The 25,600-nt window shown below is 41.7% G+C and overlaps 1 protein-coding gene across 5 annotated transcripts in view; it reads left to right on the top strand.

Moving 5' to 3' along the window:
- TBC1D5 (TBC1 domain family member 5) overlaps positions 1-25,600 on the top strand; it is a 297,140-nt gene that overhangs the window by 247,068 nt on the left and 24,472 nt on the right. For 4 of the 5 annotated variants that reach the window (XM_077303028.1, XM_077303029.1, XM_077303026.1 and 1 more), the window contains 3 exons: positions 6,445-6,530; positions 12,473-12,714; positions 18,612-18,701. In XM_077303028.1, the coding sequence (XP_077159143.1) occupies positions 6,445-6,530; positions 12,473-12,714; positions 18,612-18,701 (418 nt within the window). The remainder of the gene's footprint in view (positions 1-6,444; positions 6,531-12,472; positions 12,715-18,611; positions 18,702-25,600) is intronic. The other variant, XM_077303027.1, reaches the window with a different exon arrangement.

The following is a 25,600-nucleotide window of genomic DNA, read 5'->3' as shown; positions in this document are numbered from 1 at the left end:
TCCGAACAAGAACAACAGAACCGCTTCTTCTAAAATAGTTCAAACCCCCCCCCCCTGGAAAAAAATAGATGTGATGTGCTATAAACAAGAATCTGAGGAACAACATACTGGAAAATAAGTCATTCTAAGGAAAACACTTATGAGTATATATAAAATGTATAATAACGTTTGTTATCATAACTAAACCCAATCAGTGTTTCTAAAACAATTAAATGTAGTATTAGCCCAGGAATTTATACAAATTGAACATGCCGGAATCCACATACCCCTTGTGGCATATTATTGCATTGTCTCATGCTGTTTGATTGCATGGTTTCACATTGTGCCATCCTCCTTGAGTCTCAACAAGAAAGGCGGGCTATTAAAAGGAACTACAAAATAAAATGAATTACTTTAGTCGAAAGGCTTATAGCGTTGTATACGGTCTGTTCAGACTTGCACTATTCTTTTTCCGTGTCAACTTGGAAACCACATCAAGAAGTTTACTGTGTGCCAGTAACTGTGACCACCCCGTCACCACTGTAATTGACAAATCTTGTCCTCTTGCTCTAAACGCCTGTTCCTCTGCGAGTGATTACAGTTTTTCTTTGTTCATTTCAACAAGAAGGTATAGTCAGAATAAGCAAGTCTGCTTATATTTTATTAGATTGATTTATAAAATACTTTCTTTTTAGGGCGACCCCTTAAACCTGAGAGTTTTTTAAAGATAGAATTGTAAAAATGATCCTGTAAACTGTCTAGATTGGAAATCAACTAGGAAGCATATCTGAGCGTCTCTGAGCTCCTCAAGGGGCGGAATATTAATAGATGCTGAGCCCAAGAAGATAAGGTGCAATAAACATGTATGGCTGCAATCCTATGCATGTGTATCTGTGAGTAAGCCCCATTGAACATGGTGGAAATTTAGAATTCAGTCCTGCCACCATACATTTTCCTTAAGAAAATGCCATGTTTTGCACGCAAAATAAAAATAAAACACCCAACTTTATAAATTTTAAATATGATATTTATGTACAAGAACAGTGAAACATCCAATTTTATCTAAATTTGCTAAGCCTGCTCACAGCTTTAACCTGGAGCAATTTTTGTGGGTGGAAGGAGAGGTGGGGAAGAAGCAGGAGATTGAGCAAATGTCCCCAGCATTGACTCAGCCAGGTGGCCTCACACTGCTTCCTGCAGCCTAACCCCATTATGCAAGCGATGTACTGAGGAGGGCAGCAGACTTGATAGTCAAGTTCAAGTTCGATTCATACTGCATGTTGAAGAAGAAGATGGAGAAGGAGGGTGAGGAGAAGTTGCTGCTTTTCTCTACCCAAAGGTGTCTCAAAGCAGCTTACAATCACCTTCCCTTTCCTCTCCCCTCACCAGACACCCTGTGAAGTAGGTGAGGCTGAGCCCTGATATTCCTACTCAGCTTTCTCAGTGTTGTGGCGAGCCCAAGGTCACCCAGCTGGCTGCATGTGGGGGAGCAGGGATGTTACCCGGCTCGCAAAATTAGAAATCCGCACTCCTAACCACTACACCAAGAAGAGTGCTAACGAGACTAGGCATCCACATATTTTTTTAAATAAATATCAACTTATGTAAAAAGTACAATATCAGATTTAGGATAAAACACCTCTCTATCAGTTTTATTCATGGTACATATAAATCTGTATTTTTGTGCTGCCTTTTTGATCCTTTAAAAGACATTGTGGAGCTATTCTTTTCATTTTGCAACATGTAAGAAGTGTTATCACTAAACACAAACTGAAAGAGCTCCCTATAGGTTTCAAACAATGTGCCTTTAATATCAAATGGAATAGTAGGATTACACAGTGCCTTAAGCCAGAAAGGTAGTTTCTCCAGATTTTCATTTGCTTCATCCAAATATATGTGGAATAACAGTTCTTTGCAGTTCTTCAAGGTGAAAATATTCCACTGAAAACCACCTTGACATGAAAAAATAAAATGTGCTGTGCGCAAAGATGTATTTTGTGAGACATGGAATCCTCCCCCCCCCCCCGAGCACCTAGTATAGGTGTTTGGTGCCGCTTTAATATCTCCCAGTTGTCTAATTTTTTTTTCCTGCATCACCACCAATGAGAAGTGCTGTTAATTTTCAAAGCAGACGCTTTCAGATGGAAAATAGATACATAGGGGCTGGCAATCGCAAAAATATAAAGCGATTAAAAAACAGTTCTAACCAGAGTTGTTCAAATAAAGAAAAATTAAAAACTCAATTAGAAACAAAAGTCATAGAAAATGTGAACATATTGTGTTCCTTAAATAACCAGATGTTCTTTTCTTCCTGAAGGCAGTCAAGCCTAGGAATAAAAGGTTTTAAACTATTGTTTTAAGTTAACTGTGAATTTTGCAAATCTGTTTTACCCTATAGCAAATAAAATTCTAATACAGCAACATAAGCAAAGTAATTTTCATCTTTGGGTGTTCTTGTGTGTATGTGGCTGTGCTAACCTTATCACGATGACTTATTATGAAACTAAACTGTTATATAGAGCATTACCATTTTTGATGATGTACAAAACAACTTGCCAACTCTCTTTTGTTTGAGAGCTTACAGTATTTGTCCCAAGCATTTTTGCCAAAAACAAAAAAACTTTAACGGATTCTTTAGCAGTCATGCTACTATTACAAAAGAAAGCAGTGATCTATAAAGATTTCAATTCTGATTTTGTACTCAGAAACAATGCATAAAATTAACATTGTAAGAAAGTTTCAGTCTCTTCCGATTACTCTAGAACAATTACAGTTTTAAAGGCGTTGCAATAGACTTTGAGATTAACAAGGGCTATAATGTGCTTGTTTGCTCCAAACTTGCACACTGTGGACTGTATTCTACCCACTTTTTCACGGGTAAAAGGGAGGGTGTTTTATGATCACTCTAAAGACTATGTTACCCAGATCACTCATACACATGCAACCCTGTAGCTAGCAAAAGCATCCTTCTGCTAGCAAAGAGAAAATGTGTGTTACGGGGCATTAACTGCTGAGTAGGGGTGTGCAAAAAAAAAAAAACCATTATTTTTCTGTTTGGACAGAGAAAAAATTCAGTATTTTCAATAAATTCTGAATCCTAATACCATTATGACACTTGGATCCACGATTTTTAGAAAATCCCAATTATCAGGGGGATCCAGTGGACTCGAGAAGATAAATATTAATTTTTAAAAAGTTAGCCAGACCCTGGCTTGGCTACTCCTGCTGCAAGCAAAGGTGGCTCCAGGATCTGTGTGCAGTAGGGAGGTCTCCCCCCCCACACACACACACACACTACATTGTTTCTTTTATAAATAAATTGTAAATAAAATAAATAAAATAAATAATAAATAAATTGTTAAAATACCAGAAAGAGATCCAAGTTAAGTCAGGTAAGTAAAAATAGAGGTGCTCCAGAAAAAAAAAATCTACATATGAACTACAAACACACGTTAAACCCTTTCACTAACAAACTACCTGCTACTAGGCGAGAAAATAGCATGGGAGAATCAAAGACCTACACGCCTGCTTCTCTGAAGAAGCATGGCAGAACAAGATGGAAAAGCAGGAAAGCTGACTATACAGTTGAGGTAGCAGAGTAAAGATCCAAAAGTTTCCTATGAATCGGATGTACCGGGGGATGACTTTTTATACATTTTTGCTAAGATTGTAATAGGAATGTGAGAAGAATTAAAAGTCCATATCTCCAGAGATGAGCTAATTTGAAAAGGATACTTTTTGTGTACATTGTGGAATATAGTTGATCTTCTTTTGCACTATAATTCAGAGCTTTAGGATGATTAGATAGGCAAGTAGATGGCTGAGTACTTTACTTGATGGAGTAGGGGGAGAAAGCTTCCTGTCTAGTACTTAAGATAAGGAGGAAATGGCTGGCCCATTGCCTTGATTGTTTGGGTTATTATTTAGGCCAGATTATCGGGTAAGGGTACCTCAGGTCCTTGGAGAAATGGCTGTTTGGTTGACTTCCACCAGATAAAGTGTCACATGTTCACATTCCTTGTATATCATCAGTGTGACTCACTGTCATTTTGATCCAGACTCCATGCTAGGCCCATGCTAAGGTGTGCAAGTTTTATTTTATTCAGTGATCTTACTCTGATTTTAAAAGTGTTTGGAAGAGCATCCCATCAGTCCTTTAATCTTCGATGCACACATTCTTACCACCAGCAAAGAAGTGGCCATTTCAGTCTTCTCAAAATGCTCATCACTTGCTCAGTACCAATCCCCAGCTATTCTCAAGTCTGCAGTTCTCATCTGTGCACTAAAACAGCTTCCAGAAATTTCAGTATCTTCCACCACGGATCCTGATGCCGATATAAGTAGTTACTGAAACATCAGGTAATAGTTATAAATGAAAGAGGATGGTGCTTAATTAAATTTGGCAGACCAGAGAGTAATTATGAAAAGACCTCTTGACTATTAAGTGGTCAAGTGATGATTATATGAGCTAATACTTTAAAAATTACTATAATTTTATGCATTAGAATAATTCTAAGCATTAGGATGATATAGTTCTAGGAAAACAAATTGAAATATATTTCATTCTGCGCTGTATTAATTACTAAATTATGTGTAACCACAGGAATGAAGAAACTATGTATTCTGTAGGAATTGTTGCATTTATTATATATTCTAGGTTTATACAAGGGGTGTGCACACAAAAATATTGAGATTTTGAGGATCTGGATTTATTAGACACTCCCCCCCCCAAAATACGGGATATAAAAATCCCTAGAATTCCAGTAATCGCATGGTATTCTGATTTGGGAGGGGGGGTGTTTGAAATCCTGGAAAAAAAATGTTCCATTGCACCCTATTCGGCCATTATAGTCAATGGGAAATCTATCTGGGGGTATGCAGGTGTCTGGGGGGCTGTTTTTTGAGGTAGAAGTACCAGTGTTTCTTTGGTGACCTATAGATTTGGATCCTCTAGACCAGGGGTAGTCAACCTGTGGTCCTCCAGATGTCCATGGACTACAATTCCCATGAGCCCCTGCCAGCAAATGCTGGCAGGGGCTCATGGGAATTGTAGTCCATCGACATCTGGAGGACCACAGGTTGACTACCCCTGCCCTAGACCAGTCTTTTTGAAACTTTGGAGGTCTTTTGAGTAGAGACACCATAAGCTATACTGAAAATTTGGTGCCTCAAAAAATAGGTCCCCTGTAATAGAGTCTGTGGGGATCATTAACTATAATGGTCCCAATAGACTCTAATGGAGATGAAGCAGCTTCATCCAGAACAGCATTTAAAGGGAGTGCATTCTCTTTGAACACGGTTTAACTGCAATTTTTCTGTTTTCCCAATTAATCCTAATTTTTTTTCAGGATTATCCAGGATTGACCAAAAAATATACTCCCCTCTATTTCTGGCTGAAAGAATAGCCAATAAATACAAGTTGTCCATGCTTAGGCATTGCTTATGTGTTCTGTACCCTGCATTTTTTGCAAGACACGTAACATGCATAGGTTCAATTAAATGAGCCAATTAATGCATAAAAGTATGAAAGAATCAACAAGAAAGATTCACTTTCCATCTCCTCATTTTGTTGTTTGCACAGGTCTTTATAAATTTAAAGGTGTAAACATACTCAAGCTACGGTGATCAGGAAGCCATTATTGGTTGTCAGCACCGTATTTGGTATACATATCAACACAAGAATTGTTTTTATATGGCAGATAAGGTCCATGTTCCCCTTTGACTGTATCTTAGCCCTCATTTTGTTCCCTTGAAAGGAGGTAGTAGTTCCTGTATGTTCGGTTCTTACCAGCTGCGATCTGTACTCCATATAATTCCCATCTGCTGGACAACTGATCCCCATAAACACAGATCCTCAGAATCCTCTTGATTTTGTGTCTCAGTCTTCTGTAAATTCTAGAAGCAGAGAGCTCAGTACTAGGTGATTTTAAAATTCTGATTAACGATGTTTTCCTATCGCTTTAATAGTTTATAAGTTCTGCTACCTGCATGTATTCCATGTAGGACATAGATGAAATGCACCTATTTGGCTTTTCGTAGAGTATTACATTTACATCTATGTAATTTAAAATGTATATTATTCATTCATTAACTTTAAGAGGAAATGTAGTTTAGTGTTCTGTGCAATATGTGGCCAATCATTCAGACATAGGACTCCATCTAGTCTAGTCTAGTATATTACACCGAAGCAGAGAAATAAATAAAAAGGTAGCATGTGCCATCTAGTGGCTGCATTTAATTTAGTCAGGAAAATTATGTTCATTCTACTTCATTACCTGACTAGTAACCTGGAACTGATGCATTAGACAAATAATACAAAATTTCAGCCTTCATATGTCTGTTTTTATATAAGAATCTGTACAGAAATCACATGTGGTAGATTTTAATCTAATATTAAACAGTGTGTAATTACATATTTGCGTTTCAAACTTTGCCTTAGTCACAATGACAATTCTTTTCCTGTAGAGAAACCCAAGACCAGTGGTTTACCAATTCCGACTAAATTTAGATTATTACAAAGCATGTGGAGCAGACTTGATGAATAAAACTCGGTAAGTCTTTATTATTTTTTGCAGAAGAAAAAATTGCTTCGTGAAAAATTATGCAAATTGAATTGTATTAAAAAGTATTACTACCTGTGGACAGGTTACAAAATAAATCTGTGACACTAAATATAAGTGTTGTCATGAACAGAGTTTGCAATATGACATCAAAATCATCTTAAAACATTAGCCTTCCTCATGAACACGGGCTACAATTCTAAGCACGCAGGAGTAAGTGCTAAACTACAGCTTGATCCTAAACAAATTGGACTCGGTTCAACACTCCATTGATCACTGGTGCAGGTGTGGAATTGTGGGTTCCTCCATTCTGTCCATGCCTGAGAGCAGTTAGTATAAAAAATGATCTTCACACAGAACATATTCTGATGTTGAAAAAAAATGACAATCTCTCCCTCACATAGGCCCATTATGCACGGCCGCCGAAATGGCGATTTCGGGCCACATGGAAAACGCGGAGGGGGAAGACGCGAAGCACACCGGTTATGCACGGGACGGGGCGCGACGGCGGCAAAACCCATAGTAATCGATTATGCACGCGGCGATCCTGCCGCCGCTTCTGGTTGCGCCCCAGTCACCCGGAAGCTGCGCTTTCTTCCGCGTTTCGCTAACGCTGCTTTTTCGGCGGCATGCACCGAAGCTGCGGCCGGTTGCGGCCAGCACCGTGCGTTATCGGTGATTTTAGTCGCCGCCATTCCACCCCAAATGTGCGTTATTCCCCCCGTGCATAATGGGTCCTTGTCTTGCCTCTATTTTCAGAAAGATGTATCAATCTTTTTACAAACTGCCTAACTATAAACAATTTCATTTGTTTCTGGTTTCTTTAATGCTCCCAGTTCTACACTATTATACTACTAGATATTAAGCCCGCTGTGGGCAAAATACAGCGGGCCCTAGCATGATGGGTGGGTGGAGGGATGGGGTGAAGGAAGGAGGAAAAGGAGAGAGACAGAAAGACAGAAAGAAAGGGAGGAAGATAGAGACAGAAGAAGAGGGAGAGAAACAGGTAGCCAGAAAGAGGCAGATGGAAGAGAGGGAAGAAGGGAGAAAGGGAAAAACAAAGTGAATGCTGGGAGGAAGGGAAGGAAAGGGCAAAGGGAATGCTGGGAGGAAGGAAAGGGCAAAGGGAATGCTGGGAGGAAGGGAGGAACAGAGGAAGGTAGGTGGCCTTGGGACCTTCTGCTGTGCCCAGGGGCAGGCTCGGCTGCTCCAGGGCCTGGCAGAAGGCTCGGGACGGGGGCGGTGGGCTCCGCGGCCTACTGCCAGGCCTAGGAGCAGGCTCGGCTGCTCCAGGGCCTGGCAGAAGGCTCGGGACGGGGGCGGTGGGCTCCGAGGCCTACTGCCAGGCCTAGGAGCAGGCTCGGCTGCTCCAGGGCCTGGCAGAAGGCTCGGGACGGGGGCGGTGGGCTCCGCGGCCTACTGCCAGGCCTAGGAGCAGGCTCGGCTGCTCCAGGGCCTGGCAGAAGGCTCGGGACTTCGGGAGTGGGCTTTGTGGCCTTCTGGCAGGCCCAAGGGCAGGCGAGCCTGCCCCAGGGCTCGGCAGAAGGCTCCCTGGACGAGGGGAAGCCGGCCGGAGGACTTACCGCTGGGGAAGGCTTCTTCCTCTGAGCGGCAACTCCCCGGCCGGCCAAGGCGAGGCTGGGCCAACCAGCGAAATGGGGAGCCGTGCTTTGCGCGGCTCCCCATTGGCTGCTTGGCCCTCGTGTGACACTCGGAGGGCCCAATAATTATTTATTGTAGTGCACAATTGAAAACAGAATAAAAACTACATAAAAACTATACAGAACTAACTGCACATAAGACAAAACGGGTTTCGACCCTACTGGGTCTTCCTCAGTGGTCAGAATTGTAATAATACACTCTATATGAAATGTCTAAACTCATTATAAAGTGTAATGAGTGGTTGAATGGGATCCAGGAAAATGTAGTTTTTATGTAGTTTTTACTCTGTTTTTAATTGTGCCCTACAATAAATAATTACCATTTTTACATTATTTTATTGCTCAACTTCTGAGTTCCTACCTATAAAGGTTGGGTTGTGTTCCTTTTTTGGTTTTGGTTTTGCATTATACTATAGCATTCCACATTATGATATATTATAATATTAAAGAAATGTTTAACAGAATGGTTCCCATTTTCCCATTCCTCTTTGTGGGCTACCAGAGGACCAAAATAGAAGGTTATACTGGGCTAGCGAAGATGTATTTTATGGGCCATTTCACCTAGCCACTAATTTGCCTGAGAACACTCACTGAGGCCTTCTGCACAGGTGGAAAAGGCTGAGAGGGCACTCATATGGAAGAGGGACTAATTCCCGCTTCCACGTTTCGCAGCCACCAGGCAGGCCCTCTTCTGGGCTTGCCACAGATCGGGCCCTCATTTACCCCGGGCTAAGGGAAAGCAGGAGAATCCACGTTCTTTGTTCCCTTAGCCCACTGCAAGGGCCGATGGGGTCTGTCCCGCGGCAGGCCCATGTGGACAGGGAAGAGCTGGGCCATCCAAGCTGTGCCGTGGGGTAGACCAAGGCAATTTAAAAAATAGCAGAAAAGTGGGATTGCATTCTACACAATCCCACCTTCCTGCAAAACAACCCCCACCTGTGCCTCCCCCAATTCACCACCGCTGTGTTTCTCTGAGGGAACACGTTTCCGCAGGGCAATAGGTATCCCACTGAAATATGTCCCCCGTGGGCCCACAGAAAGCTGCGGAGCATAAAGCTGTGCGGGATGTCCCTGAAAGTCACTGAGATGCATGCTTCATATGGTGCTTGTAAGTTTTTTGAGCATGCTTCATATGGGGCTTGTAAATTTTTTGATCAATGTATTTCTGGGAAGTACCAACATTAGTGTTAAAGAATGCCTACATGCAAGTCTTCCTTCGGGTTAAGAATCAGTGCTATTATCCTTAGCTGTATCTACAATGTAGGTCAGTGTCTTGTTCTGAAGTGCTACTGTAATACACATGTATTTTAGGAGTAATATCTTCATACTGAGGAGAAGATTGCTGATGTATCTCAACTGACCATATAGGACTTTAACTTAAAGGGGAGCAAATGGAAGGAGCAGTTGCCTCTACTTGTGTGGGAGAAACCAATGAGTGGCTCAGAATTAGTTTATTTTCATATGTATTTTCATATGTTTATTTTCATATTCCTCCAAGGACCCATCAGTATACAGAGAATTTTCCCATTTCAGTCATTGACATGTTATTCAAAACCTCTTGCCAACAACAGTCAGGGCAAACACTGAGAAGAGTTTTCCAGTAGTGCTCTTGAGAGTTCTGCACACTTCAGAGAGACACTTCTATAGTTTATGTGTTTTAGCTAGCAACCAGATGTTAGATTGTAGGTAGTGACATTCTTTGGGGGTCAAAGATTCCTGAACTCCCTGAAGCCAGATGACTATGGTAAACCTTGCATTTCCAAAAGAGTATGGACAGCACTGAAGTTGAGAGGATTTGTTTGAAGAGTAATTCACGTTGAATTAAGAACTGGGACAAAACCTGCCCCTCTTTATACATTCTATACATTCTATACATTCTATACCCCGCCTTCGGGGGGATGCGGGGTATAAATATAAATATAATAATAATAATAAAATGCCTTCCTGGCTTGACCTTCCTGAAATATATTTGTGCAAGTATCTGCAAGCCTGTTTGAAGCATAGGTGATAAATTTCCAGATGAAGGGAGAACACATGAAAGGTAGAATACAGTATTTGCTGGCGTATAAGACTACTTTTTCCCCTGAAAAACATGGCTCCAACTGGGGGGGTCGTCTTATACGCCGGGTGCACTTCAGTTGGGATAGACATAGCTGCCCATAGTGGCCCATAGTACTGTATTTTGAGTGGAAATGTTGGGGGGTCGTCTTATACGCCGGCAAATACGGTAATTACCTTTCAGTAGCATTTGGGGAGAAAGATAAGAATTTGAGGTTTCATGTGGCAGTGGCAGCTACTAAGAGATATTTGGGAGCACATGGTGATGAAGGCATTTGCCCTACCTGTTGTAGCTTCAGCCATGTAAAATTGAACCACGCAAGTTACTGGGAAATCCACTGACCTGTGAGGAGAAATGGAAGACAAAAGAGAAGCTAACAAAATGGTGCATCTTTGTATTCATGTGCTTCACATCTAAATTACTGGATGGATCACAAAAATTGTGCCTATTTCATCATTTAAAATATATAAATGTGCAGTATTTATAGCAATTTTGCTTTCTCAGTGGCTACATAATGAGAAGAAATGTCTTTGAATCTGCTGTCTTTAAACAAAGCATTTTCATCTTAGCAAAAGACTGCAAAGACTGAATCATTGCACAACTTCCTTTAAAAATATACCATTGCTATCCAAGGTCAATGATGCTTATCATGATGAAACCAAATGGTTTATCGAGAGACTGGATTCACATCTCCTTGACATTCATGTTTTTAAAACCAATACCTAACTTTTTAAATATCTCTTTATGACTCTTTTACATAATCAATCCTCATTTTCTTTATATTTGTTATGCATTTTTCCTTGTATCTTGGAGGTTAAAGTACAGATATGCATCTTTGTTTAATGGTTGTAATCCTTTCTTGCATCAATATGCCAAAACATTCAAGATATATAGTGCTTAATTTGTCAAAGTATCTTCTCCCATTCTGGATCCATGTCCTGTTACTTAGTAGTTACCATAGCTGTCAGCAACCAACAGCTGAGACCCAACAGATTCGCTCAACAGACATCACTCTCAGGCTTCAGGATGAAACTTTAAGCGAAAGTCTTTATTTGGAGAATCAGAACAAGGATCCACACATTGCATCAGCTTACAGATAGGAATCTTGACAGAGATGCCAAGGAGAGGGTTTACATAGACTATATACCTCGAACTAAGAGAGGGAAGCAAGGAATAGGCTTTTGGCAGGAACCTGGATTCACACAGGAAAAGGGCAATAGTATTCTCAGATCTCAAGGTGCCATAGCTTGGCCAACCATCTGTTGTTTAGACTTCCAAGGCGAGGAGGCCAGCCTTGAGGTAAGGAGATAAGAGAGCCGAGTGGGATGGTTCTTTGAAATGTAAGGGGGAGATGGGAGGGGCACTGTCGAGAGTACCCAGGGAGGTGCCACAACTCAGTGGGAGATATGGGAGCACAGAGAAATAAGAACACATCAAAGAAGACTGAAATTGCTGGTCAGGAAATAGGGGTTCATGACAATAGTAATGTAGAAACTGAAGACCTGACCGGATGGAGTATGTGTCCAGTTCAAGCTTTGTCAGAGCAGCCATTTTCCTCTTCCTTGGTTCATCCATCTCTGGAAAGCTACTATCTTCTTTACTCGTAAGACAAGTCTATGTGAAAGTTGTTGACATGACCTTTGCCAAGAGATAGCTCCTTCTCCTCCTGCCCATGGGTAGGGAAGGATCTTGTCCTCACTTGAAAAGTATCAGTGTGAGCTGTGATTATTTTTTCATAGTCAAGTGAATAATAGCAAGTTGCTTCTATTGGGAAAATGTATCAGGGATACTTGAGAATTTATCCTTTGCCATGGGTATTGAGAACACTAATATAAGAGCTAAGAGAGAAATATTTTCTCCACTCCAAATATATTCCGAACTGTAACGATCTTACGTTCCGTTCTGCTAGACAATGGCTGACACTGATCCCAGACATCATTTTAAAACTTGTGGTCAGGAAGCCATCCACTGGACGCAATTCTCATGGGGGTCCATTGGAAATTTAAGGATTTACCTGGGAAAAATTGCTTAGTTGTGCATTGTGCAGGGGATTGGACTAGATGGCCCTGGAGGCCCTTCCAATCAGATTCTATTATTCTAATCCTGTCCTGTTGCATCTTGATTTTTGTCATTATTTTATTGTAACGAACTATTGGTACTATTCCGAAAGGGTTTACCATAGTAATTTGTTGTTGTTCTGCTTTGTTTTGCAGTGTCGGTGCTAAGGTTACGCCACTGAACATAAATAAAGTTTCAAATAGCTTGCTGAACTTTGGCCGAAAGCTGATTTCCCCAGCCTTGGTTGCAGGTAGTGCTACAGTGCCAGTCGCAGGTAGCAGCAGCAGCTTTTCTTCTTCTTCCGCAGTGCCTATTAGGAGCGCAGTGGACCTCCCACAACAACAGCAGCAGCAAAGATTGATGAAATCTGAAAGTATGCCCATCCAACTAAGCAAAGGTTAGTTGTATTACTTGTTTCAGAAAGTGACTCTTGCCATAAACAAAGGCAAGAGGTTTTTCCTCAAATCTTTCAGGTAGTGATTTGAAAACTAAGAGTGAAAATGCTTCTTTCTTCTTGCCCCAGGCCATATGCCCCTCTGTTCTAAATCTCATTACTTTCTCAGGCATCCTTCCACTCTTCAGCTCCTATCTGCAGCCTCATTATCTCATTATCTTACTTGGGTAGCATTCCTCTCTTCTTTCCCCACACCCTTCTGCTTAATTCCTTTGGCTGCTGCCTTCTACCTCTTTTCCTTCCTCTCTCATAGTGCAATCCTGTGCGAGTTACTCCAGTGTCAGTCCATTGATTTTAGTAGACTTCAGACTGTATTAACTCTGCAAAGGATTGTACCACAGATCCTCCTTGTCCCCACCTCTTTAGGATCTTCTCAAGCCACAGTTAGTGGATAGTGCACGTGGACTAAAATAGCATGGAAGACACGACCTACGTCAAGGGCCATGTTTTCCTCCATCTTGACAACCTCCCCTCCCCCAGGTCTGCAGCACTGCTTGCCTGAATACCATTATATGTAAGAAAACATTTGCCTGATGTATAGCAGGCACGGCAAGACGGGGGGGGGAAGCTAAAGTTCGTATGGAACATGCTGATCATCCTAAAATGTAACTGGTTGTAGCACTGTCCATTTTGTATTTTTTCCAGCATTGTAAGGGGCTGTGGCTCAGTGGAAGAGCCTCTGCTTTGCATGTGAAATGGCCCAGGTACAATCCCCACCACCTCTAGTTAAAAGAGCCAAGCCACAGATGATGTGAAAGGACTCAGAATCTAGATAGCCACTGTCTGTCTGAGTAGTCAGAACTGACAATGATGAACCAGTGGTCTGGTTCAAGTATAGAAATCATGACATAAGGGAGTGGGATTCTTGCACACACAAAAATTATTTTAATCAATTTTTATTTACGGTCATAGACCAACCAGTAGAAAACATAAAAATTATATATTTTCTACATACTGTGAGTATGCAGAAGCGCCTACTTTTGTCTGTACATAGTATTGTCTAGACTGGCACAAGATATCCGCTTTACCCTTCAATAGCTGTAGTAACAATCTCCCTTGTTCTGTGTGAGCATGGAGTAAAGCTTCTGTTTCCTGACCACAAATGAAAAAAATGCCATGTGTGTTTTACTGTCATTTGGGATTGATAAATTCTGTGTTAAATTGGATCTATTTGTAACTCATGCCAGTGAGACTAGCTGAATCACATCACTATGTAGCTTGTAGCACTACTCCAAAGAACAACCAATAGTTCCTATTGTCAGCCAGATGACTCCTGTTTCCTTTGTTTGCTGCTTCCTTTGCTTGCTTAGATGTGAGGTCATCATGGAAGAACCACCAATCTTGGTAAAGGTGATATAGACTGTGTTGCAGTTAGAAGGCCTTGGCCTAGCAGGCAATGCCTTAGACATGCTGCTGTTTTTTCTGCTGACACATAGAATTGTGTCCATGATCAACTCCATAGGCTCAGCTTCTATGCCATACAAGCACTGCTTAAATAGCATTTCCTCCTCTCACTGCCAACCCAGTCGGTGGTGGTGTGCCCCTTGAGCTCTTCCCTCATACTGCTTTTAAGACATATCCATCTGTCAGTATGCCAGATCTTCTGTAGCTTTCAATGGTAGCTGTGACAGGCCTTTTCTACTAACTGGGGGACCCACATAGTTTCTTATGATTTTTGGGAACAGGTTTGTTTTAAACTGTAAACCTTCCCCTCAGTTACAAAATATTCTTAGGGTTTGCTACTGTAAGTTAATTTTTGTGACAAGCAGGTAGAACACAGGCAGGAGTTGTATATAAAGAACAAAGGAAATTATTTATTTACATGTTGGTTTTAAAGAAAAAATCAGCAGCACAGGTCTTCAGATAGAGGAGAAACCTGGCTAAAATATACAGGTTCAAGCTAGTTCAAGCTCTGAAACCATGAGTGTGGTTTGAATTATCTCAAATGCTTTCAGATACAAAGGCTTTTACTGATGAGCCACTGGCCTGGATCCTCGCATACACACAGGATTCTACCCATACCAGCCTGCCCTTTCCCAAGAGTCAGGCTAAATGGCACAAGGTCTGCTTCTTTCCAGAAATAGGCCTAATAAATGGATACTCTGTTCTCTTCCAGAGGTAATATTAAATCACTCTGCCACATGAAGAACTACCCTTCAAATTCTCTGCTGCTTTGCTAAGCCCAAACCCAAAACTCTCTTTCCCTGAGGCAGATTTGAAATTCTACTATGCTTCCCTCCAGCATTCCAACCCCCTCCCCTCTTTGAATGGTGACTGGATGCTGGAGAAGTGCTCCCATAGGCTTAGCTGAGTAGCTGGTTTTTCCTTCAGGGGCACGACTGCCTAGCAGTAGCCTTTAACTCACTAGTCAAACTCATGTTTCAACTTCACCATGGAGTTGGTTTCATTTCCACCCTCAGGAGTCTTCAGGGTGATACATCTAAACCCTGTCTTCTGCAGTGTTCTCCCTACTAGAGAAGAATGCATTAGAGGTGATTTCTCATTTTCAGAGATCCCAAGGCTTGTGTTATTGATTTTAGCATCCTGAAGAAGGTCTGTGTTTCATTGTAGACCTGGAGGGTATCATCAGCTCCAGGAGATTCCCTGGTTCCCCTCAAAAGACAGAACGTACAACTTTCCCCACATTTCAGTTCACCTCCAGAATTGCAGTTCCCTTCACCACCAGATCTGCTGGCTGCCAGTAGAATATCCCTTCTGTCTCCAGTGGCCTCATTGATATTAGCCAGTTAGCTGGTTTACATAGACCTTCAACCACATCAGCTGCCACTCCCTCTTGGAAAACACCTAATTGTCCTTTATGGGATACTGAAATTAGTCTCCAAAGGTAGGTTTTATTATTTTGGTTAATTTATCCTCTCCATTTGCAAAGGATATACATCCTAGCCTGGAACAAAAACTATATTGAGCTTTGAAGCTGTTTGTGTTTTGATAGTAATTGAAACATATGCATGGTTGTCATGGTGGCCATGAAACCCTAAGCTGTCCCAATGAAGCAGCTTTAGCATGGCCATTGACATTCTTAGTAATGGCACTGACAATAATTATTCAGCTCAGTGAGGGAGACTACAGGCCTGCACATATAGACTGTACAAAGAGTATGTTTACTGATCAGTCTCATGAACACAGCCAATAAAACATTTTGTCAGTCAGTCAGTAACCTTTTATTGGCATAAAAACATTTTGTCTAAACCAAGCGTAGAAGACATGGCAATATAGATGGAATCACAATAGATAAAGGCAATCTTACCGCCCTGACTATTGGGTCAGGTTTGCTGTTGAATGAAGGAGTAGGAGGATAGTGCAGGGAGTTGACACAAACAAGCTATACCTGCCTTACCCAACCAGGGCAGAGTCTGCACTTAGTTTGTTTATTCCATTGTCAATCCTGTTGAATTCAGATCGCTTTGAACTCGGGTCTTCCTCTCTCCCCCCCTCCCCATTGAAACAGGAAAGTCTTCTGCACGTGGTTAGGGTAGTTCAGAAGTGGGGGGGGAGCCAAGCCTCTTTCTTCCTTTTCTTGAAGGGTGGGGAGAGGAGCCAAGCAGGGAGCCTCTTTCTTTTCTTGGAGGGGGGGGGGAGATGATCAAAAAAGGCAGAGAAGGGAGAAAAAAATCCAAGACCGACAGAAGTTGAAAGAAATTAGGGGCTTCTCCTTGAAGGCAAGCTTATCACATGACCAGGTGTGTCCTATCAGAGGTTCTCTACCACGGAGCTTGCTTTCCCAATCCGGATTTGAAAAATATTGAGTGTATCGCACAATAAAGGTAGAGTCACTCCGGATCAATCCTTCTTGCTGTAGAAGGAAAATTTAAATCACCCAAAATCCAAATGGAAATCGCATTCTGTGTAGAGGCAGGGTCTGAATTGACCTGGGATTGGAATAAAAGCTCTGTGCAGTTTACACCCAGGTGTCAATGATAGATACCAGGTCAACATGTTAATCCAGGATTAAAATCTGGATGCCACTTATTTTACTGGTTGCCAAGCCAGCACTCAAAACAAGGCCTGGTGGCTTACAAATAGGGTAACCAGATTTACTTAGTTTATGGTAAGGGCTAACAAGAACACAAATTTCAAATATCTACACTCCCTTGTATTTTGGATAAGCCAGTTATCATCAACATCTCTCCTTAAAACTAAGCTGGTATCTAAGTAGATTCCATCTGTTTCTTTCCCATTCAAGCAATGTAAATGCCATGTTCCTGCCAGGAAATGCAGTGGGTGGGGGGTCAACTTGGTGTAGTGGTTAGGAGTGTGGACCACTAATCTGACAAGCTGGGTTTAATTCCCTGCTCCTCCTCCACATGCAGCCAGCTGAGTAACGTTGGGCTCGCCACAGCACTGATAAAGCTGTTCTGACCGAGCAGTAATAGCAGGGCTCTCTCAGCCTCACCCACCCCACAGGGTGTCTGTTGTGGGGAGAGGAAAGGGAAGGCAAATGTAAGCCGCTTTGAGATTCCTTCGGGTAGAGAAAAGCAGCATATAAGAACCAACTCTTCTTCTTAAAATAGGAAAAGGCTGCTTTGTCCTAAAATAGGTTTATTTAGCCACTATAACAGGATTATAATCCTTTTTCCATTGGAATGGGCACAAGCCTAAAAACCACTGTTTTCAGTGGCATAAGAACTGAACCTCAAGACAAGCAAGCCCCACACAAACTGAACTAGCCCAGCAAGTTCAGTTCCCCCTTTCTCCAGTCACAGCTTAACATGGCCAGGAGAAAGGGGACAGAGATTGACCTGGAAGTGACTGCTCTTCCATCTTTTTCCTTTCTGCAGCTTGCTGGGCCAGGAGAAAGGGGGGGTCACCTGGTAAAGGACTTCATTTCCCCCTTTCTCCTGGCCATGGTTCATTGCAGCCAGGAGAAAGAGGATAGGGATTGCCCAGGAAGGGGCTTCATTTATTCTTTTGGTTTTGCTTCTCCCTGTGAAGCAGCGGGAAGCAAAACTGAAGGGTTAGATGGCTGTCAGCCATTTAAACCTAGCATCTGAGTGGCAGATCCCATTCCGCTCAGCGGTCAGCTGGATTTACTCCTCTGACTTGGAAGGGGGAGAAGCAAAACCAAAGGTTTAAATGACTGCCAGCCATTTAAATCCATCACCTGACTACTGGGCACTATGCTGCTCAGCTATTAAGTTTAAATGGTTTGTCCCATACGAGCAAACTAGCCAAATAGTCCAGTGAGTGTTTGGGGAATGTACCCAAGTTTGGCCCAAATTCTGGCTCATGAGCCAGTTCATTCCCATTCCTACTTCTCCAAACCTAGACAGCCAGAAATTTCTGTTCATTAAAATGAAGCAAATGTTCATTAAAATGTACAAAAAAAAACAGGAAGAAGCAAATCCACCCAATGGCAAACAAACTTTGATTAGGAAGTTTACAGTACAGTCTTAAAAAAACTCCATCACTACCAGGTCTCTAATTTTACAAGATCCTAGTCCAAATATCCAGGAACATTTTTGTTGTTATTACTTTGTAAACCACATATTCTATAAATAATAAACATTATTCCAAGAGCAAATTAATTATTATTTTCTTTTACCAAAGATTTAGTTCATTGAATTCAAGAATTCTTTAGCATCTCATGTTCTATGTGTGTTTGAAAATGTGATCCAAAACTGGGAGGAATTAATATCCTATCCTAGAATAAGTAAGATAAAATATTATAAAGACATTACGCAGTTCTCAAAAGTAGTTCACTTTTGTTAAAAAATTATGTGTTTGAAAGACCATCGCTCTCTTTTCCCCATTTCTGTTTCTAAACGGTTGGAAGATGTGTTCTGTTATGGTAAAGATTTTTTTTTAACTTTATTTACTAGGAGATGTAGTTACAGGGTGTGATCCTCAAGGGTCGGTTCCTGTCCAGAACTTAAGTGCCATCCCAGTCACAGTTGCTACAGCAACTCATGGTATGTTTCTGCCTGTAACATTATTGGGGATCCAGACGCACATACATTTGTGGTATGTTCATTTCAAGTGTTTGCCATATATCATAACACCACTGAGTGGCACTGTTGTTTAAAAAAAGAGTAAATTCCCATTCACTTCATTCCAGTAGGTGTTGATACTTTGTGCAGCAGTTTCTCTAAAACCCAGATTATGTTGTGTTTTTTATTATTCTGCTTAATCTGTACATGACAGCATACCATATATGATTTTAAGTATCTTAGATTTTAAACTTCTGGACTTCACTCCATTAATTCAGGATATATATTTTTGGAAGTAATGCTTTTTGGTTTATCCATCCCAGTTAATATAGTTCAACAAAAAAAAATCATCAAACTTCAGTCTGCAGATTATTATTTCATCATATTCACCAGCAACCTTTGTGCCTATATATTTTCACAAGTGATTAAGGTTTCATTTCAATACATGAATGGTAGTTGTTAAAGCATCTCCAGTTTTTTTCCTAGTGTACTTTCAATTGTACATTTCAGTTTTTTTTTCAGTGTGCTTCCCTTTGGGGGGGTACAACTCCAGGATACTGTGAGGGAGGGGGTCCAAATTTGTGATACATGTTGTGATTTTTAACATGTTGAATCTGCTTGACAGATGATGTTGGCTACTATAGGTATGAGATATAGATATAAATTACCTTTAAATAAACATTTGAATACATACAGATAGAATAATAGAGTTGGAAGGGACCTCCATTGGTTCTGGTCCATCTCTCTGGGGCAAGAGAGAACAACTCTGCTCCATACTCTACACAGCAGCCTTTTAAATACTTGAAGATGGTTATCAGATCCCCTCTCAGTCGTCTCCTTTCAAGGCTAAACAAACCAAGCTCCCCCAACCTTTCCTCATATGTCTTGATCTCCAAACCCCTCACCATCTTTGTTGCCCTCCTCTGGACATGCTGCAGTTTGGACACATCCCTCTGGACACATCCCTCTTCAACTGTGGTGCCCAAAACTGAACACAGTATTCCAAGTGAGGCTGAACCAGAGCAGAGTAAAGTAGTACCATCACCTCCTGTGATTTGGTCACAATACTCAGCTTGATACAACCTAAAATCCCATTTGCCTTTTTAGCTACCGAGTCACACTGCTGACTCATGTTCAATGTATAGTCTACTAAGACTCCTAGATCCTTTTTGCAAATACTACCGCCAAGACAAGACTCCTCATCCTATATTGGTGTATATGGTTTTTCCTACCTAAATGCAGAACTTTACATTTGTCCCTATTGAATTTCATTTTATTCAGTTTAGCCCACACCTCTAGCCTATCAAGATCATCCTGTGTCCTCATTCTGTCTTCTGTTGTACTTGCTACCCCTTCCAGTTTAGTATTGTCTGCAAATTTAATAAGTACCCCCCTAATCCCTCATCCAAATCATTTATAAATATGTTGAACAACACAGGCCCCAGGACAGATCCCTGGGGCACTCCACTTGTCACTCATCTTCATGAGGATGCTGAACCATTAACAAGTACTCTTTGGGTATGATCTGTCAATCAGTTATCAATCCACCTGACAGAATTAGGATCCATAGTGTATTTTACCAACTTGTCAACAAGAATATCATGTGGAACAAAAGCTTTGTTGAAATCCAGATGAACTATGTCCACAGCATTCCCCTGATCCAGCAAGGTAGTCACTTTCTTGAAAAAAGAGATAAGGTTGCTCTGATATGACTTGTTGTGAAACCCATGCTGAGTCTTAGAAATCACAGCTCCCTGTTCCAGCTGCTCCAGGACCAACTGTTTGATGATTTGTTCCAGCAATACAGATGGGGATAACCGCAACACAGATGGGGATAGGTGATATACACTGAAACCTTATGCACAGGCTAACATTTTTTCAAATACAAAAGATTGACTTTTAACACAGAATACAGCACATTTGCAGTTTTAGCCAACAGAGTATGATTCTTCTGGTTAAGGAGCGCTTTAAGAATTTACCATTTATTCTTGCAATTCATCCCAAATGTGGTTATAGTCTTGAATCAAGATGTGCTGGCTGCGCATAGCCAGGTGGGACCAAGATGATATGGTGGAGGGTGTCAGGGACAGCACAACCCTGGAGACAAAGACTTTCTAATTCAGGAATATGGCAAAACCTGCCATGTGTCACTTTTGAGGGGAAAGCATTTAGTCTTGCTAGGAGTAGTGCTTTCCTTGTATGAAGGGAGTGAAAGGATTACAAATGGTAATGTTTTTAGGAAACAGGGATGTCCCAAAAACTGGGGGCACAAAGGCTATAGGGAGCTTAATCTATCATTAACAGTTTGTGAGCAACAACCTTCTGCCCAGTCTGTCTCCTTCTCTCTCCTGTCTCTGATTGGCCATTGGCCTTGAGAGCATAAATATTATAGAAAAGGTAACTAGTACAGGTATTAAAATATATATCTTATTATAGCGCTATGCCTCCAAGTACAGAATGTTCACATTTCCTATGTACAAATCATGACATTCCCACAGCCGAATCCTTTAAAACAGGCTTTCTCATCTGACAAGGCAAGCAGTGCAACAAATCTTGTAATGGATTATTTATTTTCAAGAGAAGCAGCCAGGTAATTTGGCTCATAGTAATCGCATGAGCCAGTGGCTTCAGGAATTTTAAGCAGACCTCTGGATATAAAGAACAAACCATTGTCGACAGCAATCTTCACCTCATTTGGCCTGCAAACACACAAGCATAATATGCAATATGCCATTCAAGTTGTTTGTCCTTATTGTCTGAAACCTTAGCTGTGTAAAGTTGCCATATTTTCCATCTTTCTTTGCTCTGCCTTTTTGTTGCCGGCTGACCTTCTGTTACTGAGCCTGCTTGTGGTGGACCAGTTTATATAATGATGGAATTAACTTTGCATTACTAAGAGTTCTTAAATATATCTTTACTATCATTATACCATTGCATGCATAAATGAGATAACATTGTTCCATCCATATGTTGAATTCTGAGCCAATAATCAAATACTTTCTGTAACATTTTTGTCCTCATCACTAATTCCCCAGGCTGTAATCCTTTAAAAGAGGGATTATACAAATTCATGAAAGATACATCCATCAATGGTTATTAGCCATAATAGCTAGATGAAATTCTGTGTTCAATGAAAATATAACAGGACTAGAGGGTTTTAAGTTTGTGTGTACGTTCATGTGCGCTTATACCGTTTTTCTGGTTGGGCGCTTCAAACCCTTTCTTATCACCCCTTCAAATAGATCCATCCTATCTTATATTACACATATTACTCCTTGCCATCTTTGCTTGCCCTGTATTTTCAGGTAGAATCATAGAATCATAGAGTTGGAAGGGTCATCTAGTCCAACCCCCTGCATTGTGGACTGTTGTTTTGCATTTTTATTATTTTTTCCTGAGTATTTAAAATGCAACTATATATTCAGCCTTCCAAGAACATGTGCTCAAAAATGTAAAATATCTTTACATTTCTAAAAGTGATTTCAGTTAGACAAGAAGAGATTGAAGTGGGTATAATAGGTAGAATCCAGGCGAAAGAAAGGTTTTGTTTTTTTCAATATTTCTACACAAATAAATTTTGTGTAGAAATATTTACATTCTTCGATACTTTACGAATGCCCATGTGAGGGTTTGCTCTTACGTGATAATGGTCCCAGTAAAACATTGAAAGCCACAGCCATTTCCCGTGAAATTAGTTATTCCCTCTATATTTTTTTCTATAATTTTAACATTTTTAATTTATAAAAGAGGAGGAGTTTATTAAAGATCTGTTTGATTACCTAGTATCACAGATAGATCAATTCATAGAAACAGAACTCAAGATGCTCTGCCAAGTTGTACTTTCTGCTAACTAAACATTCCCATGCGGGAGTAAATTGACAAATGACCAAGAATCCTAGGCTAAACACATCTCTCTCTCTCTCTCTCTCTCTCTCTCTCTCTCTCTCTCTCTCTCTCTCTCTCTCTCTCTCTCTCTCTCTTTTTAAGTTTAAAAAACCAAAGGCAGAATAGCTAAGCTCAGGAAGCAAATGTCAAATCTGGCAAAGGTCAGCATTTTTTGTAATATGCACAGCTTTGTTCAGCATCATGGCTAACATTTTGCTGCAGTACATTCTGTGTGAAATGCCATGAGCTTTAGGGGAGGGCGGTATACAAATGAAATGAAATGAAAGCAGGCAGGCAGGCAGGCAGGCAGGCAGATGATAGATAGATAGATAGATAGATAGATAGATAGATAGATAGATAGATAGATAGATAGATAGATAGATAGATAGATAGATAGATAGATAGATATAGAGAGAGAGAGAGAGAGAGAGAGAGAGAGAGAGAGAGAGAGAGAGAGAGAACCATTACAAATTGTATGGACCTTGCACAGCCGGTGGTCATTTTTTATTCCATTCTTCCTCCAAAGAATTCAGGTAAGGAAACATGGGATTTTTGTTCATCATCTCTGTGCAGGTTCACTGAGACAAAGCATCATTTGGAACCTTCTAGAGCAAAAAAGCTTTTTGGTCCTTGACCACCCCCTCTGTCAGCTCACAGCTAGAGGCTCTAATCCAGCGGTTCTCAACCATTGCTGCTCCATGATCCCTACAGCAGGGGCGGTGGTGGCAATGTGCGCACTCATGTGGCAGCGCACATGCGCTTATGCTGCCGTGTGCATGCGCACACTCTGCCATTGCCCCCGCTGTAGGGCGGAGCAACGGCGGCATGGCGCTGGCCTCCTGAGGGCCGCCTCGGAGCTTACCGAGGTGTCACTGAGGAGGTCAGTGTGTCAGGAGAGGTGGCGGTAGCAGCCAGAGTGGCGGCAGCAGTGACATGGTGCAGGCCTCCTCCGCGCCATCTTAGTGAGGTGGCACAGAGGAGGCCAGTGCCATGCTGCCACCACCGCTGCTGCGACCCCCCCAGGAAAGGCCAAACAACCCCTTGGGGGTCACGACCCCAGGTTGAGAACCACTGCTCTAATCCATATGCCTCAAAGGTTATGGTTATGTGCTCCTACTGTTTTCTTCCAACCACTGCAGAAACAGCATCATTTGTGAAAGTAGGGAGGATAGCTTTACCAGCACAGGGGGGAAAGTTAGGCCTTCTAAAATTTCTTCCATGGAGCACTTCCTTATTATTTCAGTGCTGCTGGCAAGTCCCTCTTATTTTGGCAAAGGAGAAAGACAATTTGGAATTTGTTGTTAATGGATTTACTGTCAGCCACATGGCAGGATGACGCACAGCCACACATACAAGTCTCCTAGGTCCAAGCCTAACATATTGTCTCCTGTGCCACAGAAGCTCTTTTAATAATTTTGTCACATAACAGTATTAACACAAATGAAGCTGAGGAAAGCCTCAAAAAAAAAACATTCAGAAATGTTCACAGATGCTGTTCCATGTCAGCAGTTGACATGGGTGAGCTCTTTCTAAGGCTGGAGCTATCAGCCAAATAGAGCAAGAGGTATCATGCTTTGCCTCCTCCATTCATGGCATGACTATCATTACACCATGGTTGTGTCTGTGGTAGCGGCAACCCTGTAATGAGTACTGGCAGAGCAGAAGAAGGGGAGGTGGGGCAGAATGCCAGGAAACGGATGAGGAGCCCAGCATGACATCCCTCTATGGAGAAGAAATTATGGATCTCCTAGAACAGTGGTCCCCAACATCCCTAGGTGACGTGCCCAGGCAAAAGACTACCCCCCCCCCAGGCCTCAGTAAAATTGTCAAACGTTGATGGGTCCCCGGTGATAAAAAGGTTGGGGACCACTGTCCTAGAACCCTACCACCACCACCACCCCAAACTACTCCTGGACCCAATCCTGAAAAAATGATTTTACTATTTAAATTAAAAAACAAACAAATCTTGACAATATTCATATAGAATATTACCTCCTAATTTCTAGGCATTCATTTGCTTCTTCAGCAAAATAGCTCTTTTGTCCAAGCAAAAATCCAAACCAGGTTTTTCTCCTCCTCTTTTAAGCTGGAGCTGTTTCAGAAGAACACATGTAGCTGCAGGAAGCACTCAGTCAAAACCATCTGCCTTCATTTTAGGGGGATGCTTAGCTTGGAGCCTCCCAACATTTAGTAACTGGTCCCAGCGCTCCATGATAGACATTTTGAAACTGCCTCCTATGGCAGTTATTTTGGGGTACCTATCCCTCCCCCCAGCTTTCCATTCTCCAAATTCCAACTGTATCTATAGACTCAAAAAGATTTAAGATCCTGGTTGTAAAGTATACCACCAAGCCTGTTGATCCTGAATCTAGATGTTTTTGTCTATGCTTTTCTTCTGCCTTTCCACACTCTCAGCATTTCTCTGCCAGGCCCTTCTACCCATTTCCTCCAGAGTTGGGGAATATAATAGGTGCTGTTGCCATTTCTTCCAATACAGTCGTACCAGGCATTCCTTCTCTTCTGGTCTGAGGTAGGCAGAGAATACTGTTCCCTCTTGTCCTCATGATTCTCTCTTTTGTGGGAATATTTTGCAGTGGTACTATAGAGTGGATTTCCTAAATGTGGAACACATGTTGTATTCACCAGGTCAGACGTGTTTTAAAACTGGCACTGCAGAGACAAAAACACCCACTCTGGCTTCAGGTCCACTCTGCAAATTCCAACTGGTTGGTGGTCTATGGCCCCAAGGAAGTATGTCTGGCCCCTACTTGATGGAATGAGCTCCCAGAGGAATGAGCTCCTGCCAGAGTTGGCAGAGTTCCTCAGGATATGCAAGATGGTGCTCCTCCACCAAGCCTTTGGTCAGGGCTAATCTCCCTACAACATGTATAGGCCCTCCCCAACAAAACATCCCCTTAGAGCACAGGTAGTCAAACTGTGGCCCTCCAGATGTCCATGGCAGGGGCTCCTGGGAATTGTAGTCATGGACATCTGGA

The sequence above is a fragment of the Paroedura picta genome, chromosome 11 (assembly GCF_049243985.1).
Source record: "Paroedura picta isolate Pp20150507F chromosome 11, Ppicta_v3.0, whole genome shotgun sequence".
Classification (NCBI taxonomy): domain Eukaryota; kingdom Metazoa; phylum Chordata; class Lepidosauria; order Squamata; family Gekkonidae; genus Paroedura; species Paroedura picta.
Note: the sequence above shows the minus strand (reverse complement) of the source record. Positions and strands in the feature narration are given on the sequence as shown.